This window comes from Chiloscyllium plagiosum, chromosome 1, assembly GCF_004010195.1.
Source record: "Chiloscyllium plagiosum isolate BGI_BamShark_2017 chromosome 1, ASM401019v2, whole genome shotgun sequence".
NCBI lineage: Eukaryota > Metazoa > Chordata > Chondrichthyes > Orectolobiformes > Hemiscylliidae > Chiloscyllium > Chiloscyllium plagiosum.
The window spans coordinates 72,596,439-72,613,104 of record NC_057710.1 but is presented as its reverse complement, the minus strand read 5'-3'; the positions used below and the strand labels follow the sequence as shown (position 1 = coordinate 72,613,104).

At 38.7% G+C, this 16,666-nt stretch overlaps 1 protein-coding gene across 5 annotated transcripts in view; it reads left to right on the top strand.

The window, feature by feature from the left end:
• pde4d (phosphodiesterase 4D, cAMP-specific) overlaps positions 1 to 16,666 on the top strand; it is a 1,194,146-nt gene that overhangs the window by 552,066 nt on the left and 625,414 nt on the right. The window contains exon 1 of one of the 5 annotated variants that reach the window (XM_043689267.1): positions 5,213 to 6,494. The exons of the other annotated variants lie outside the window; for them this stretch is intronic. Coding sequence (XP_043545202.1) covers positions 6,442 to 6,494 — 53 coding nt within the window. The 5' untranslated portion in view covers positions 5,213 to 6,441. Of the gene's footprint in view, positions 1 to 5,212; positions 6,495 to 16,666 lie in introns of those variants that run through there. 5 annotated transcript variants of the gene reach the window in all.

Sequence of the window (16,666 nt, the reverse complement as noted above, 5' to 3'; positions counted from 1 at the left end):
CCGCCAAGGACATGCAGGCCCTTGGCCTCCTCCATAGCCAGACCATGGCAACACGACGCCTGGAGGAAGAGAGACTCATCTTCAACCTAGGAACCCTCCAACCACAAGGGATGAATGTAGATTTCTCCAGCTTCCTCATTTCCCCTCCCCCCACCTTTTCTCAGTCCCAACCTTTGGACTCAGCACTGCCTTCTTGACCTGCAATCTTCTTCCCGACCTCTCCGCCACCACACCCTCTCTGGCCTATCACCCTCACCTTAACCTCCTTTCACCTACCGTTTTCCCAACACCCCTCCCCCAAGTTCCTCCTCCCTACCTTTTATCGTAGCCTGCTTGGCACACCTTCCTCATTCCTGAAGAAGGGCTTATGCCCAAAACGTTGATTCTCCTGCTCCTTGGATGCTGCCTGACCTGCTGCGCCTCTTCACAGTAGCTGGGAAATTGTGCTAAAATAATGAGATTTGTCCAACATATCAGCAAGTGACAATTGGCTGTAGTCATACTCACAAACCTTATAACTAATGCAAATGTCAATGATGATCTTTTTCATCATCACTCCAGTGTAGTCATGCTCCAACAACAGATCAGACATAAGGCAGCACAGTGATTATATAGTTGAGATGGTGTGGTCCTGAGGATGATCAACCTTAAGTCCAGACCATGATATCTCATGGCATGACTCAAAAGTTTAGAAATCATCTGCTGATTATTAATACTGTCCTGGTAAATCCATATTTCCCCATGTTGTAAACAGCAATTGAAGGTACTCCGTTAGGACAGCTTCAATGTCCATCATCAAGTGTGTTTCAGTAGCAGCATTACTGCTCAAGTCTTCTAAAGTCCTGCCAGACTGGGTCTGCACATGTGGTTGGAAAAACAACAAGTAAGAAGAACATTCTTGACCTCATCCTCACCCATCTACCTATTTCAGAAACATTGTCTATCATAGTATCAGTTGGAGTAATTTGTCTTGTCTTAACACGAAAGACACTCACAATCCTGTTGAATGGCATTGCAACTGTGCTGAATGGGATAGATTCAAAGCAGATCCAGCAGCTGAAAACTGAACCTCTATGATACCTGTCATCAGGAGAATTGTAATTCATCTCAGCCTGCAACCTCATAAACTACCATATCTCTCAAACAACCATTAGGATCAATCCAAGGGATCAACCTTAGTTTGATGTGAAGCTATGAGGATATGTGAGAAGCAGCAAAAGGCATACTTAAAACTGAAATGCAGGCCCACTTAAGGTACAACGCTGAACTGCATACATTCCAAATCATGGAGGCAAAATACTGTACATAGAGTTAAGCAATCCCACAGCCAATGGATCAGCTCAGTGCTCTCCAATCCTGCTATATCCAGTTATGAGTGATGGTGAACGATTAAACAACCAACTAGATGAGGAAGCCCCACAGATGTCTCCACCATCAATGATGAGAGAGTTCAATACATCTGTGCAAATGGTAAGACTGAAGCTTTTGCAATACCTTTAACGAGAAGTACCAATTAGATTGTTGTTGTGTTGTCTGTAACACGAACTGTCTCATTATTTGAGAATCTTCAAATGGGATTGAGCAATCGTCAGTGAAAATTCCCACTTCCTGACCTTACGCTGAATAGAAAGTCATTGAAGCAACTGAAGATGGTGTGTGAGGAACATCTGCAGTGATATCCTGGAACAGAAATGCTTCGCCTCCAGTTAGGGGGTTGCATGGTGGCTCAGTGGTTAGCAGTGCTGCCCTACCATGCCAGGGACCTGGGTTTGATTCCACCCTCGGATGACTGTCTGTGTGGAGTTTGCAGATTCTCCCTGTGTTTGTGTGGATTTCGTCTCAGTGCTCCCACAGTTCAAACATGCACAGGTTAGGTGAATTGGCTATGCTAACTTGCCCATTGTGTCCAGGGATGTGTAGGTTAGGTGAATTAGCCATGGGAAATGCAGAGTTACAGGGATAGGATGGGTCTATGTGGATGCTCTTCGGAAGGTTAGTGTGAATTTGGTGGGCCAAATAGCCTGATTCTACATTGTTGGGATTCTATGGTTATCACAGTCTTCTTCCTTTGTGCTAGATATGACTCCAGCAGGTGGAATTTTCCCCTCAATACCAAGTTGAATAGTATTCAATTTGATTCAATGTTACTATTGGTCCTTGATGTCACATGTGGTCATTTATTGCTCTGATGTCAAGAGCAATCATTTTTATCTCACTTTCAGGATTACCTTTCTTTGTCTACATTTGTAGAAAAGCTGCAACTGTTATCTGGAGCTGTAATCCTGATAGAACCCAAGCTGTGCATCTTCCTTCACTGCTGCTGACTGAAAACAGACTGGTGGAGCGATGACTGAAAACAACAAATGCTGGAGATCACAGCTGGTCAGGCAGCATCCATGGAGAGAGAGAAAGCTAACGTTTTATGTCCAGATGACTCTTGATCAGAGCTGAAGTGAAGTGTGGAGGGGACAGCATTAATTTGGGGTGCGGGGATAGTGGGTGTAGGGTGCTGATACAGACAAGATTTTGATATTTCAGATTAACTTTTCAGAATATGAGAATGGCAGAACAATGCTGCTCGTTTTGAAATGTGGGGAGGGGACAGAGGACATGATAACAGAATGTAACAAACGGGAAGAAATGGTTCACAATTTAAAGGTGTTGAACTCAATATTAAGTCCAGAAGGCTATAAAGTGCCGGGTCTGAAGATGAGATGTTGTTTCTCCAGTTTGCAAATGTGATTCACTGGAACATTGCAGCATGCCAAGGACAGACATATGGGCATGTGAGCACGACACTGTGTTAAAATGACCGGCTATGGGAAGGTCAGCATCCTGCTTGCCCACAAATGGAGGTGTACCACAAAGTGGTCACCCAGTCTAAGTTTGCTTTCTCCAGTGTAGAGTAGGCCACACTGGGTGCAATGAATACAAGACTAGAGGAGGTACAGGTGAAATGCTGCTTCACCTGGAAAGACTGTTTCGGCCTTTGGATGATGAGTAGGGAGGAGGTGAAGGAGTAGGTGCTGCACCTTCTGCTGTTACATGGGAAGGTGCTGTGGAGGGTGATGGTAGGTGATATTGATGGCTGTGGAATGGACTACTGTTCTGCCAACCTCACATTTCAATCACTTAATCTGAACTAACAACATCTTTTCTCTACTAACACCGTATGCCCACTACCCACACACTATCCCACCCCCAACTATAGCATAAATGCTGTCCCCTCCACACTTCACCACTTCTGACAAAGTCATATAGACTCAAAATGTTAGCTTGCTGTCTCTCCATGGATGCTGTCTGACCTGCATTGATTGTTTTCAGTACAGATTCCAGCATCTACAGTAATTCTCTCTTACCTGATGGAGAGATAGTTGATCAGATTGGATTTATATCGCATTTGTGAGCAGGACATACTTAGCTATACATTTCCACACTATTGGCTAGATGCCCTTGCTGTATCTGTAATGGAGGCCATCTATGTTTGGAGCACAAGTCTTTAGTCAGGGCCTGTATTCTTTTTTCTGTCCAGTGAACCAATTGGTACTTGATATCCATAGAAAGATTCAAATTGGTTGAAGGTTGGCTTTAGGGCTGACCTTTATCATGCTATTAACACCTACCCTGTACTTAGGCATTGTCACTTCTTGATAACCATTTCTATTACCTTTGCCTTTTGTTTGATAATATCTTTGATCTCAAATGTCACTTGTTCTCTTACTTTTCCCTGACCTTATCTTCTCTTGCAGTTGCTCCTTTTTGTTTCAACAGCAGAAGGTGCAGCACATTACCACCTCTCTTCGGTTTGAAAGGAGAGTCATTTCAACTTAAAATGCTGACCTTGTTTCACTTTCCATTGATGCTGCCAGACGTGATGGGTTTGTCCAATACCTTATGGTTCTGTTAATGGCATTTGTGATGCTGAGGACTTTAGGAGTTGGTAAGGCTGAAGTACTGACTTGGCATTTCTGGCTAAAGATGATTGCATAGGCTTTAGTCTTCTCTTTTAAATAGAAACATAAAATATAGAAAGAGGAGTGAGCAATTCAGCCTATTGAGTCTGTTATACCACTTGATATTATTTCACTGCCCTTCTTTACACTTACTCCTGACATCCCTTGCCTCTACAAATTCTGAGGGGTGTAGAATTGCTTATCTTTTATACAGGATGCTTTGTGTGTATATAGCTCTTTGTTGCAGCTTTACCAGCATTGGACTAATAAAGAGAAAATAATATTCATGCCACACAGTTGCCAGGCAATTACCACAAGAGAGTATTTGATCATCAATAAATTACCCCTGTCAATCCTGGTGTTTATTATTGATCAGAAACCTAACTGGTTTAGTCACATAAATGCGCAGGCTGCAGGATGAAGTCCAAATTCTGTGAGCGAGTGACTCACCTGACTGGACAAATTCTGACAAGCATTTATGATGCACAAGCGTGATGGAATATTCTCCACTTGCCTGAATGGGTCCAGCTCCAATAACGCTCAAGAGATTTGCCACCATCCAAGACAAAGCAGCCTGCTTCATCTGCTGCTCCGCCACAATATTAGGCGCAGCTTTTGGCAGAGCAGGACTGTGAATAACAATGTAGCATTGCAGTGCTACTGAAAGGTTCCTCAGGACTTTAGCTGAACAGAGAATGCAATACATTGTTATGCTTTAAGGATAATTTATTTTTAATTGAATCATTTAACTTCTATTGTCATGCACCCTTTTAAACAATACTGAAATAATATTTGAGTTCATTTGTAATTATGAAATAGTGAATCATGATCACTTGTTCAGTGATCTACTTAATTTCAAACATTTCCTCAAAACAAAAAGTCCCCAATTTAAATGCATATTGTTTTTTTTAATTTGTCTTTTGAAGCTTCTATCCTATAACTGTTCAGTTCATTGTTTACTACTTCCCACTTGTCCTAAAAAGGCATTAACTATGCTGTCAGGGGGTCCTTTAGGGTATTTTAAAGGGCACCAATTTTTAATAAAATTAGTCTGTTTTAAATTGAGATTAACAAACATTGAAATAATTTCTTTTACAACAAACTGCAAATACATTAATATGTACATTTCCTGTGATGATGACTGAAAACAAGTCATTTGAATACATTTGTTGAACAGGGAACCTACCTAAAGGAACCCCTTGACGACAGCACATCCCCTGTGCAGCAGCATTCTCACAAGATTGAAGCTGGTTCTGCAGCAGAGTAAAGTAACCGAGGAACCGAGAATGTGCTGAACCTTTCAGCGCTGTATGTCAGACACTCTAGAGATGACTGAACCCACATTCTACATTTTCAGGACTCTTTTCTGTTGAATGAGAGCCTTTCCTCTTGTTCCACCTTTAGAGAAATGCAAGGGGGTTTGGAGAATGCAGACTTGAAGCAGATGAACCCATTTACAATGAGAGAACAGTAATGACAACTGTTGGTGAACTGGATTGGAGAAAAAGGAACACGGACGGTAGGGAAGAGGTTCTTAGATGACATTCGGATTTAGAGCATTCCTCTTCACCTTCCTTCGTATTATTACTGACATCCTCCTGGTTATTGTTATTTACTTTTATGACAAATTCACACAGGCTGCATGGATTAACCAGCAACTTACTTGTTTTGAAGCATAGAGGTGCACATTGTTTCAATAAATTTCTGTCAGAAATATAGGCAATACAAGAAAAAATTTCAAAATGAGGCGACAATGCCAAAAATGCCGTTTATGGTAGTAAGCCATCACCCTGGGGCTTGGAGCAATAAGTGCTCAGTGCCTTGCTACAGATGACTGAATCCATGCTCTTTTAACTATTATTGCAAAGTTAAATTAGTAGCAGTGGAATATTGTGAGTGATATATCAACATCATCGTCATCCCGGGAGGAAAACTCAATGAGAAAGCATTTGGTTTCTGTCAGTTCTAAGATGAACGTGTGGTGCAAGAAAGCTGAAAGGTTTACTGAAAGAATACGAAGAAAAAGAAAGTAACTACACACCTTCCTTTCATGACAATTAAAAGTGTTCTGCAGAGTTGCCTCAGCCTCTTCTACTGTAGAAATTTTACATAATGCTGGAAGATGTATTTTCTGTTGGAATGCTGCTTTCTGCTTTTTTTCTTTGCTCCTGATCCTAAGTGCTGTTTTAGTTGTCTGTCTTCACTAAAAGCAGGTGCTTATCCGATTTTTTCAAGTGTTTGGCTCCAAAAATTGTCATAAGCAGAACAATGACAGCACAGGTGTTTCAAACTACAGTCTGGTTTTAAACTGTTTCTATTTTACATGAACAAGCCAATGACTGCAGATGTACAAAAGTGACCCTCCGTACATTATGGTCAAGATTAACAGGAAGGATCTATTTGATTGCAATCAGAAGCTGATTTTGTGTTAAAGTACATGCACAACTTCAATTTATTGGATTTGATGAATTCCTGTAAATGAAGATTCATGGAAATGATGCATGTGAATAATTTCCCCTTCAGGAGGCATTCGTGGATATGGTAAGTTCAGTTGCAGAAGTAACAGATAAAATTTGATGAAAATATATTTGCAGTGCACGTGTTTCTCATTCAGATATGTGAAATTGTGTAGCATCTTAATTGTTATTAGTACAGCTGTGAATCAGATACAGCACACTGATTTATCATTCAATAGATGTGTGCTTCTACATTGAGCAGAGCACTCAGAGATTTGTGTACTGATGCTTTATGTTGTCTTTAACCTTGGTATATTTTATAGGAAACTGAATATGATCATTATAAAAACACAGCTGCAGGAAAATGTGATGTCTCTTAAACATAATTGTTATGTAAGATGTTTATAATCTTAATTCTTCTTCGAAAAATCTCACTGATTTGAATAAAAAGGTAAGATCAGGACAAAGATGAGGTTCTTCAGAATGTTGCTACGAAGTCAAGGAATTAGCTTTATTCCACGTAATTTAAACTCATGAAAAATCCCATTACTCCTTATAAATGTGTACAGAGTGAGGAACATGCTTTACTAGTTAGATTTTTTAAAAATGGACTTTCATATATCCTGTAATTATAGCAATATATCATATCCTTAGCTAAAAGTTCAAAATGTAACAACGGCGCAACATGATGCAAGAATTAGTTTTAATCTTTATTGAAGGAAAGATTTGTGGGCCTAAATATTTTCACATTTAGACTATGTATCATATACTTAGTAAGTTGACTTTGACTTATTTGAAATGGGAGAAATGCAAAATATACATTCACTTAAGAGCAGGGAGGTTAGTTCTCCCTCTGGTATGAGGAAACAGGAACTTGTCAGAACTTGACCTGAGTGGTTTGAAAACCAGTCTGAACCTGTGCATTACCTTTCATCAATGATCTACTTGTTAAATTACTTGTTAGTTTTCATGCAGTTCATTTAAAATAAAATGTTATGAACGCTAAATATGTAATGTAGAAACTGAACTACCAGTAATGACATACAACTCGAAAGTGGAGAAAAAGCAAAATTGGGAACAATGAAAAGCAGCAGTTTTGCTTTTCAGAATTGAACTAATTTAAAATAAATTCTAACTTTAAAACTCCTGCTCTCTTTTGTATTCCTACTGTTTGGTTGTAATATTCTCATGCATGTGATTTTGTCGAGGATAGAACAGAACGAGCATAGTGTTGATAATTGTTATCTGAGTCTCAGTGAGGTTGATGCTTCCATTGTAGATTAACTTGGTTTGCTTATTTTTTGAGCTCACGAGTTAGTCGACCCAATTTCTCCAATAATGTCAGTATAGCTGACAATTTAAACCAAAGGGAGCAGCAAAACAGGGATGCTAAAGTTAATCACATGTATTGAGACATATTTTATGAGTTTGGTGATGATTTCTCAGCATGGAATCAGAACAGAAACAGTTTGCTTGTATGCAGTTAACCTAGCTCTGTTTGGATTTTAAGTCATCTGAAAAACATTAACTTACATGTGATGATTGGTCATAGATACCTCCATAGGAAAATACTGTTCCACCCCTTTGAGTGAATAGATTATTTTTTCAATGGAAACGAAATTGACCAGGTTAGGACCATAGTTACATGAAATTCTGACCTCAGCTCATTGAGCACATAATGATTTTATTCATGGATTGTTTCAACAGTTCACCTGTAACCCCTCAACTTGAATATGTTCTGCCAATGAATAATAAAATCTATTGCCATTTTCATTCATACATTGAAGTCAGACCTTTCATTCCTTACAGAAGTGAAAATTATTAGTTATTGAATGGAAGAACTTTACCATCTGTCCATTTATTTTATTGCCATTTATTAGGGTACAACACAATTACTGTAAAGTGACACTATTTTCTCTGGGTTTTTTTGAGAATAGAAAATGAGGGAAGTAAGAAAGGAATTGTGCTGCAACTTACGTCTTATGAACGGTGTAATGTTTGAAGAAGTTGTTTTAAAATATGTGACATTTGAATTGGGATGGCTATTATTTAATTGTGCTCATTTTTGCCTCCTCCAACACAAAAAAAACACTTGAATATGTGCTGCATAAAGTGCCAGACCAGCTGATATAAGCTAACCTATTGTTTCTCAAAATAATAAACTAGAATAGGCAAATGAGAGGGGAAGGAATGATGGGTTTGGAAGATTTCTTAGTCATTCAGTTTTAACTACCAAATGTTTCTTGTATCAGTTCAATAAGCACTTATGTCATTACTGCATAGGACCAATTGGTTTAAGATAGATTCAGAATCAGCTACCAGAGGTGAAAGCGCACAGTGCCAAACCACTGCACCATTCAGTAAGCATTTTAATCAATAGTTTGAATTGGGATTTTCTGAACTTTATGAAATGCCAAAAGATTACTTTAGTGCAAAAAAAACCCATCAAATCTGAGAATTTAATAGAATCCCTATATTTTAGAAACAGGACCTTTGACCTAACAAATTCACACCGACCCTCCGAAGAGTAACTGACCCACTCCTATTTCCCTACCCTATTATCCTATATTTATCCCTGACTAATGTACCTAACCTACACATCCCTGAACACTATGGGCAATTTAACACAGCCAATTCCCCTTACCTGCACATCTTTTGGATTATGGGAGGAAACTGGAGCACCTAGAGGAAACCCACACAGACACAGGGACAATGTGCAAACTCCACACAGACAGTCACCTGACACCCTGGCGCTGGAAGGCAGCAGTGCTAACTACTGCATTCTTTCTTCTTTTAATGCATTTCCACATTTTTTCTACAATCCCTGATATTACACATTAGCAAACTCATTTAAAATAGTGAATGAATAGTCAAAATTTAGAATCTATAAAGGTTGATTTTTTTTATTTGGTATTACAATTACCTAGAATTATTTATAATTGGATACAGAAAGGTACAAGATGTTTTTTAACATGGGTATTTGCCAAGTGCACCGGTCGGAGACACATTGTTTTTAGTTATGCCGGAAGACAAATAGTATGTAATTATAATGGAAAGACAGTTAATACTGTCTAAAACTTATGTATGGCCTTTATTCAGAGAGGATTAAGAAAAATATGTTTTAGGGTCAACAAAGAATAATCCTCAACTTCACCTGTGCTTTGTTATTTCTCCAGTTTAAAAAAAAGTGATCTTAATAAGGAAGGCAGGTAGATGTTGCATTATTAATCAATAAAAAATGTTGAAATGATGGTGTCTAGTGATGCTTGTTTTATATCTGTTGTCGCAATGTGTCTATATGTAATCCAGTCTGATGGGGTTTAAGGAATATTGTGAATTTTGAGGTAATCTCTTTTAGTGTTGACATTGAAACAAAATACCATGAAATATCTCGAGCAGCTGTTTAAACATTTGAGGTTTTAACCTTCTCTGTGCTGTTTTTTTTCAAGTGTTACACTGCTTTTATCCTATATATATATCTCAAGAATTCTCATTCAGGAGATGGTTGCTTGAAACAACAAAACATTTTATTAACTAAGTTCAGTTTGTTATTGAGGTGTATTTTTGTCTGGGAATTAGAAAACCTTGAATCCAAATGATGTATTTGAAGTAAATGTTCAGACAGTTGGACGTATACAATTCAACCATCAATACTCCTATCCATATCCTCACACTTCTACTGTGTTTAAATTTCCCGTCTCTGTTTCACCTTCACCTTCTTGTTAGCAAACCCTAACCGGGTCAGAAATGTAAAATCTTTCAGGTTACCCAAACAGCAGCATGTTTGGCTTGAAGCTATTCAAAATTACTGTTTGTTTAGTCATCTGATAAGCTTACAACTACAGTGAGTAAAGTTGAGAGGTCTTTAAAATTAACCGACAGGCACAAACACGACTCCCTTCTGAGGACTGCAGTAAGCTTCAAAACATAGGACAACAATTCCATTTTGCTTTATTGCCAGGCTTGGTCTTAAGTAATGTTTCTGCACAAACCTAACAAAATAAAACATATGAGTTATCTCTCAAGCCTTTTTGAAGACTCAGAAAGAGTACTTTTTCAGTGAATTTGACTTGTTTCTCTTCATGGCAGTCTAATTTTTAAAAAATCATTCATGGGATGTGAGTGTTGCTGGCTGGGCCAGCATTTATTTCCCATGCCTCGTTGCCCTTGAGAGGTAATGCTAAATTGCCTTCTTGATCCATTACAGTCCATTTGATGTAGGAGGACCAACAATGCCTTAGGAAGGGGGTTCCATGATTTGGACCTAGTAACACTGAAGGAACAGCGATATATTTCTAATTTTGGATCATGAGTCACTTGTGTTATGACCAGTGATAGCAAGCCAAACTAAATCAGTCTTAATAATGCTGGATTTGCAACACAAGTACATTAAAATATTCAAAGACCCTCAAATGTTGCCCATTTATTTCTAACCAGACTCTACAAATAACAGTACTTGGACACCAAGTTTATAATTTCAAGAAAAATTAATTTATTATTAGTGCTGTAACTTTGGCCAGACATGGCTAAGTAACAAGGTAATTTGATTACTTTTTATGATTTAAACCTATTTTCTTAGATCGTAACCGATTGTACAGAGACAGACTGACAGAAACAGTTGAGGGATAAGTTATAAAGAAATTAAAATCATTCTAATTTGCCAATACAATTAAATAATTTCAAATTATGGATGCCAAATTTTCAGGCAATCCTTGAATAATGAGTTGTTCAGAGCCACAACTATATGTCTAATAGTCATCAGTGAATGCGAACAGCTTCAGTAGACTTCCAGAATTAATCACTTATCTCTTACAGACTGGGATTTTTTTCCCCAGAACATTCAACATTGCTTTAACTGGATGTAAAACTGAGAGAGCAAAATTACAGCAGCCAGTCCCAAAGCTTTCAAAATCACTTTGCACTTGCCAAAACCAGTCAGAACCAGCTTAGTGCCTCCTTTCTTTGATCAATATTCTCTGTGGTTGGCAGGTTAGCATCAGTCTTCCCTTGTTTAACCAGCTCAGTATCCAACAAGCTTCAAACTCTGGGCATGGCAACGTAGTGTCAAATCATCCATGGCATTCCCATAAACAAGTTTTAGGAAGCGTTCTATGTACAAATGTGATGAAACAGCCAAAGTATTGCTGTAAGGATGACAGCCTGACAAGTGCAATCTTCAATCTTCTACCCTGAAATTCCAACAGTCAAATAAAATGCATGTTGACATATACTCACTTTTTATGTGATACATTTGTGGTGGTAATTTTCACATACCAACAAACCTAAAATGCAGTTTACTAAGTACTTCCTGTAGAATACTGTGGTGTCATTGTATAGAAACCTTTCTTATTTGCTTATTTACTATCAAGTTTCTTTTCCAATTCTTTCCTGTCCTCTGCTCTCCCAGAGCAGCACATGAGTTTGAAGGTATGCATCAAGGCCTGTATTCGTGACATGCTAATAATGTATTTGATACTTCACAGGTTCAACATCAACGTCATAGCAAGGTCATGTATCACTCATGCTAAACGGTGAATATAAATCAAGTCTAAATGATTGTTAAGTGAAAAGAAACTGCCTGCTCCAAACAGTTTCCCATATTTTACTATAACATATGATTAGGTCCTAATATAGGATGCAGATTGCATTTATAATATAACTACAGTGCCATACAAAGCAGTTTTGCACCATACTAAGTATTTCGTATTCTGTAAAGGTTTGCTGAAAAGGTCTTGTGACATTGTGGCTATGATCCCTAACACTGAGCCAGAAGCACCAAATTAAAGTTCCACTTCAGGAGTTGATGATCCAGGAATGTACTTGCAAATTGCTACCAAAGAGATTAAGTATCAACTTATAAGTCCTTCCAGTGTACAAACTGCAATAGCAGGAGAATTTCCTGTTCAGGTACATGATGGAAGGAAAATTAGTGCCTCTACCATCACTGTTCATAGCTCCTGATGATAACCTGCATGTAAAAATGTATGTTCCACAGCAACTCGAATTGCTTTGTGGCCCAGATGACTGAAGAGCTAATATGGATCAGATTGGTGTAAGCAATGAGAGGTTTGATCCTCGTCCCACCCAGGATGGTTTCAGGACCCATTCCTTCTCCTACATGGAGTAGAAATTATGGAGCTGTGAGCTGGATTTACCTTTGGTCAGATTAAAAAAATGTTTGAGAGAAACTGCAAAACAGTCTAAATTTAATTGACTGCCCTGAACTGTGTTTGACATCTCTTGACACATCCCCTAGTGATGTGAGAGAAATTGGAAAGTGCATTTATTGCCCATTGTCTGTCTTAATGTGTCTACTTGCAGAAGTATTACACTAGTAATAACTGCATTTGTTTTTACATGGATGTCAACCATGTTTCACTACAACAAAAAGAATACAAAGAAGCTCTTGAAGTGGAAAAGCTATATGCAATGATTTTGTTGAATTTTAAAATTGATCAAAAAGTTCAATAAAGAAAAGAAAATACTCCAGTCAGAAATTACAATACACTTAACATTTACATAATCTTATTTACAATCTAATGAACTCAGAATTTACATATGTAGATTGATTCAATAAGGAGATAATTTATTTTGCAGTGAAAGATGAATAAACTTTTTGTAAATGTTGGATTACATATCAAGGCTAAAACTGACAGCACTCAAAACCCAATGAAAGAGAAGTTCTCAGACATTCATTGATTCCAATTTTATTGAAGGTTGGCAATTAGATGGAAATTGCTTAACATCGGTGATTTGAAAAAGAGCCCAATTGCATTTGCATGTCTTACTTGGCAGACTTCAGTGGTAAGGCCATTTTACAAAATGAAAGCCATTTGCAGATTTCCTGTTGGAGTACTTCAAGCAATATTGTTGATAAAATAGGAATGGAATCAACTTAACACTTTTCCACTGCCTCTCCCGTGACGTACACCCTCATGGGAAAAAATGAGTGAAGGTGTTCGGAATTTTTTTTTATCAATTTTATTTTTCTAAAAAAAATTGTTGGGGGATGTAGACTTGAAGTGGTGGGCCAGTATTTATTGGTCACCCTTAATTACCCTCAAGATTGGGGTGTTGAGCTGATTTCTTGAACCGCTGCAGTATGTTTTACGTAGGTGCACCAACAGCGCCATTAGGGAGGAGGTTCTAGGATTTTAACCCAGTGACACCAAAGTACAACAATATATTTCCAAGTCAGGATAGTGAGTGGCTTGGAGGGGAATTTGAAGACGGTAGTGTTCCCATGTAGCTGTTGCCCTTCTCCTTCTAGATGGAAGGTACTGTGTGAAGGGGTCTTGGTGAATTACTGAAGTACATCTTGTAGATCATACACAAACTGCAACTGTGTATTGGTGGGGGAGGGAATGGATGCTTGTGAAGATGGTCTAGTTAGTGATAAAGCCCCAGGATGTTTACAGTACAGGTAGAATGATGGTGATGCCTTTAAATGGCAAGGGGTGATGGTGAGATTCTGTCTTGTTGGAAATGGTTATTGTCTCGCACTTGTGTGGGTAATTGTAACTTGTCAATTGTGAACCCAAGTCTTAATGTTATCCAGATCTTTCTGAATTTGAACATGGACTGCTTTAGTATCTGAGGAGTTTTGATTACTAATGAAAAATGTACAATCATCAATGAACATTCTCACTTGTGACATTATGATGGAGGGAAGGTCATTGATGAAGAGTGAAGATGTTTGGGAACAAAGACACTATCCTAAGGAACTCCTGCATTAATATCCTGAAGTTTGGATGACTGTGCTCCAACAACCACAGCCAACTTCCTTTGTGCCAGATTTGAATCCAACCAACAGAAATCTATTCCCTTTTTCCCATTGACTCCCCAATAGTTTTGCTGGGCTTCTTGCTGCCACACTCGTCAAATGTCAGATATCAAGGACAGTCACTCTCACCTCACTTCTTTTGTCCATTTTTGAACCAAAGTTGTAATAAGGTCAGGAGCCAAATGTCCCTGGCAGACTAGACATCACTGAACAGGTTATTGCTAACTCAGTGATGCTTGATAGCACTGTTGACAACACTTTACATCACTTTAGTGATGATCAGAATAAATGATTAATAATGGAGCAATAATAAGTTTGGATTTATCTGCTTTTAATGTATAGAACATAACTGGGCAACTTTCCTGAGTAAAGACCAATGTTGTGATTGTACTGAGAAAGTTGGCTGTGGGTTCAGCAAATTCTGGAGCACAAGTTCTCAGCAATGATGCTTGAATATTGTCATGTTCCATTGCTGTGAAGAGCCATAGCCATAAAAAGACCTTTTCTGCCCTTACATACTATGACCTTACCCAATAAATAAATGATTTCGTAGTCCCGCAAAACTGGTGGCTGAAGAAACCTGTCATTGCAATGAGTGGAATGAGTCAGTGAGAAGCAAGAAGGAAATTCCTATTTCGAGTAATTCCTACTGCTGACATCCATGTTCTTTGTATGTACCTGAGGCAAGCACTAGTAAAGGGCACAATTTGCCCCTTCCAGGTACAGCGTGGGAAATGAGGAGAGAAAATGAATCTGCAGCATGTTGCGTTTGTGTTAATGTTCTGACTCAACTGGTGATCTTCTCGCAAGCTTTCCTTCCAATATATCAAAATCAACTGTCACTGTGATATCTACAGATTGACCTCAGATTCTGCAAAATGTGTGTTTATTCTTCCATTATTTCTTAGTATGTAAAAAAATTAAAAGTTAAAATTCTATTCTATTGAGATCTTCTCAAGAGGCAGCAGTGTAATTTTCTAGTGGTCAAACTCAGTTAATGGCAATTTGTTTACTTGCAATGGAGGCCAAAAGAAAAAAGAAATTACATTTATAGGGAAATGGTTGGAGAGATGATGAGATGTTAAACTGAGGCCGAGGCTGTCCTATTTGTTGGATATAAAAGATCCTGCAGCACTATTTGAAGATGTGCAGACTGCATTTGGAATATTGTGAGCAGTCTTAGGTCCTGCATCTAAGGAAGGATTTGTTGGCATTGGAGGGGTTCCAGAGGAGGTTCGTAAGAATGATCCCAGAGATGAAGGGCTTGTCATATGATCAGCAGTTGAGGCCTCTGGATCTGTACTCGATGTTTAGAAGGACGAGGGGGGATCTGATTGAAACTTACAGAATACTGAGAGGCCTGATTAGAGTAGAAGGTGTTCCCACTAACAGGAGAGACGAGGACCGGAGGGCCACAGCCTCAGAGTGAAGGGATGACCCTTTAGAACTGAGCTGGCGAGGAATTTTTTCAGCTAGAGTGTGGTTAATTTGTGGAAAGCATTGCTGCAGAAGGCTCAGAAGGCCAAATCATTGAGTGAATTTAAGACAGAGGTACATATGTTCTTGATTAGTAAGGGGATCAAGGGTTAAGGCAGGAGAATGGGATTGAGAAATATATCAGCCATGATTGAATGGTGGAGCAGACTAATGGACTAATTGTGTCTCTCTACCTAATGGTCTTAAGCTTCTCTGGTATTCTGATCAAAATGTATGCCTCAATTGACATGATTAACAGGGCTAGGCACTTTATCTATCATAGTCCCATCTTTACATTCTTTCCAATAGCCTCCAATATTTTTAATTTGACTTCTTTCGCAAATGAAGTTTACAGATGCAGAGCAGGTCCCCAAAAAAAATTGCTACTGAAACAACATGGCCAAGAAATATTACCTGGTCAGTTATCTCATTATTGTGTTTAGAATCTAGCTGTGCACAAATAAGCTCCTGTGCTTCCCTACTCGACACTACACTCGTAATCATATTTTAAATATAATCAACTAACTGCGTTGTGACATGGGTTTGTAAAAGATATTCTTGAATATGGGTTCTTTCTGAATGAGTAAAGCAACTTTCAGGACTGCTGGAAAGTGCTTTATGGATAATGAAGTACTTCTCCAGTGTAGTCACTGTTGCAAGAGACACCACAACCAACATGTGCACATCAAGTTTCCATAGCAATGTGAATTTGTGATTTTGATTGATGGCAATATTGGTCAGGACGCTGAGGAGAATGTCCCTGCTATATTTCAAAACAGTGCCATCTGATAGTTTCAAAACTGTGCCATCTGATATTTTGTGTTCAACCAACAGGCAGTCGGGCCCTTGGTTTAACATCTGTTTTCCAAATTGGCACCTTTAGCAGTGTAGCAATCACATAATACTGTATCGGAGTATCAGCCTGGGGTTTTGTGTTCACATTCTGGTGTGGAATGTTATAACTCAAGAGGCCAGGGTGCTTTCCTCCTGAGCCATGG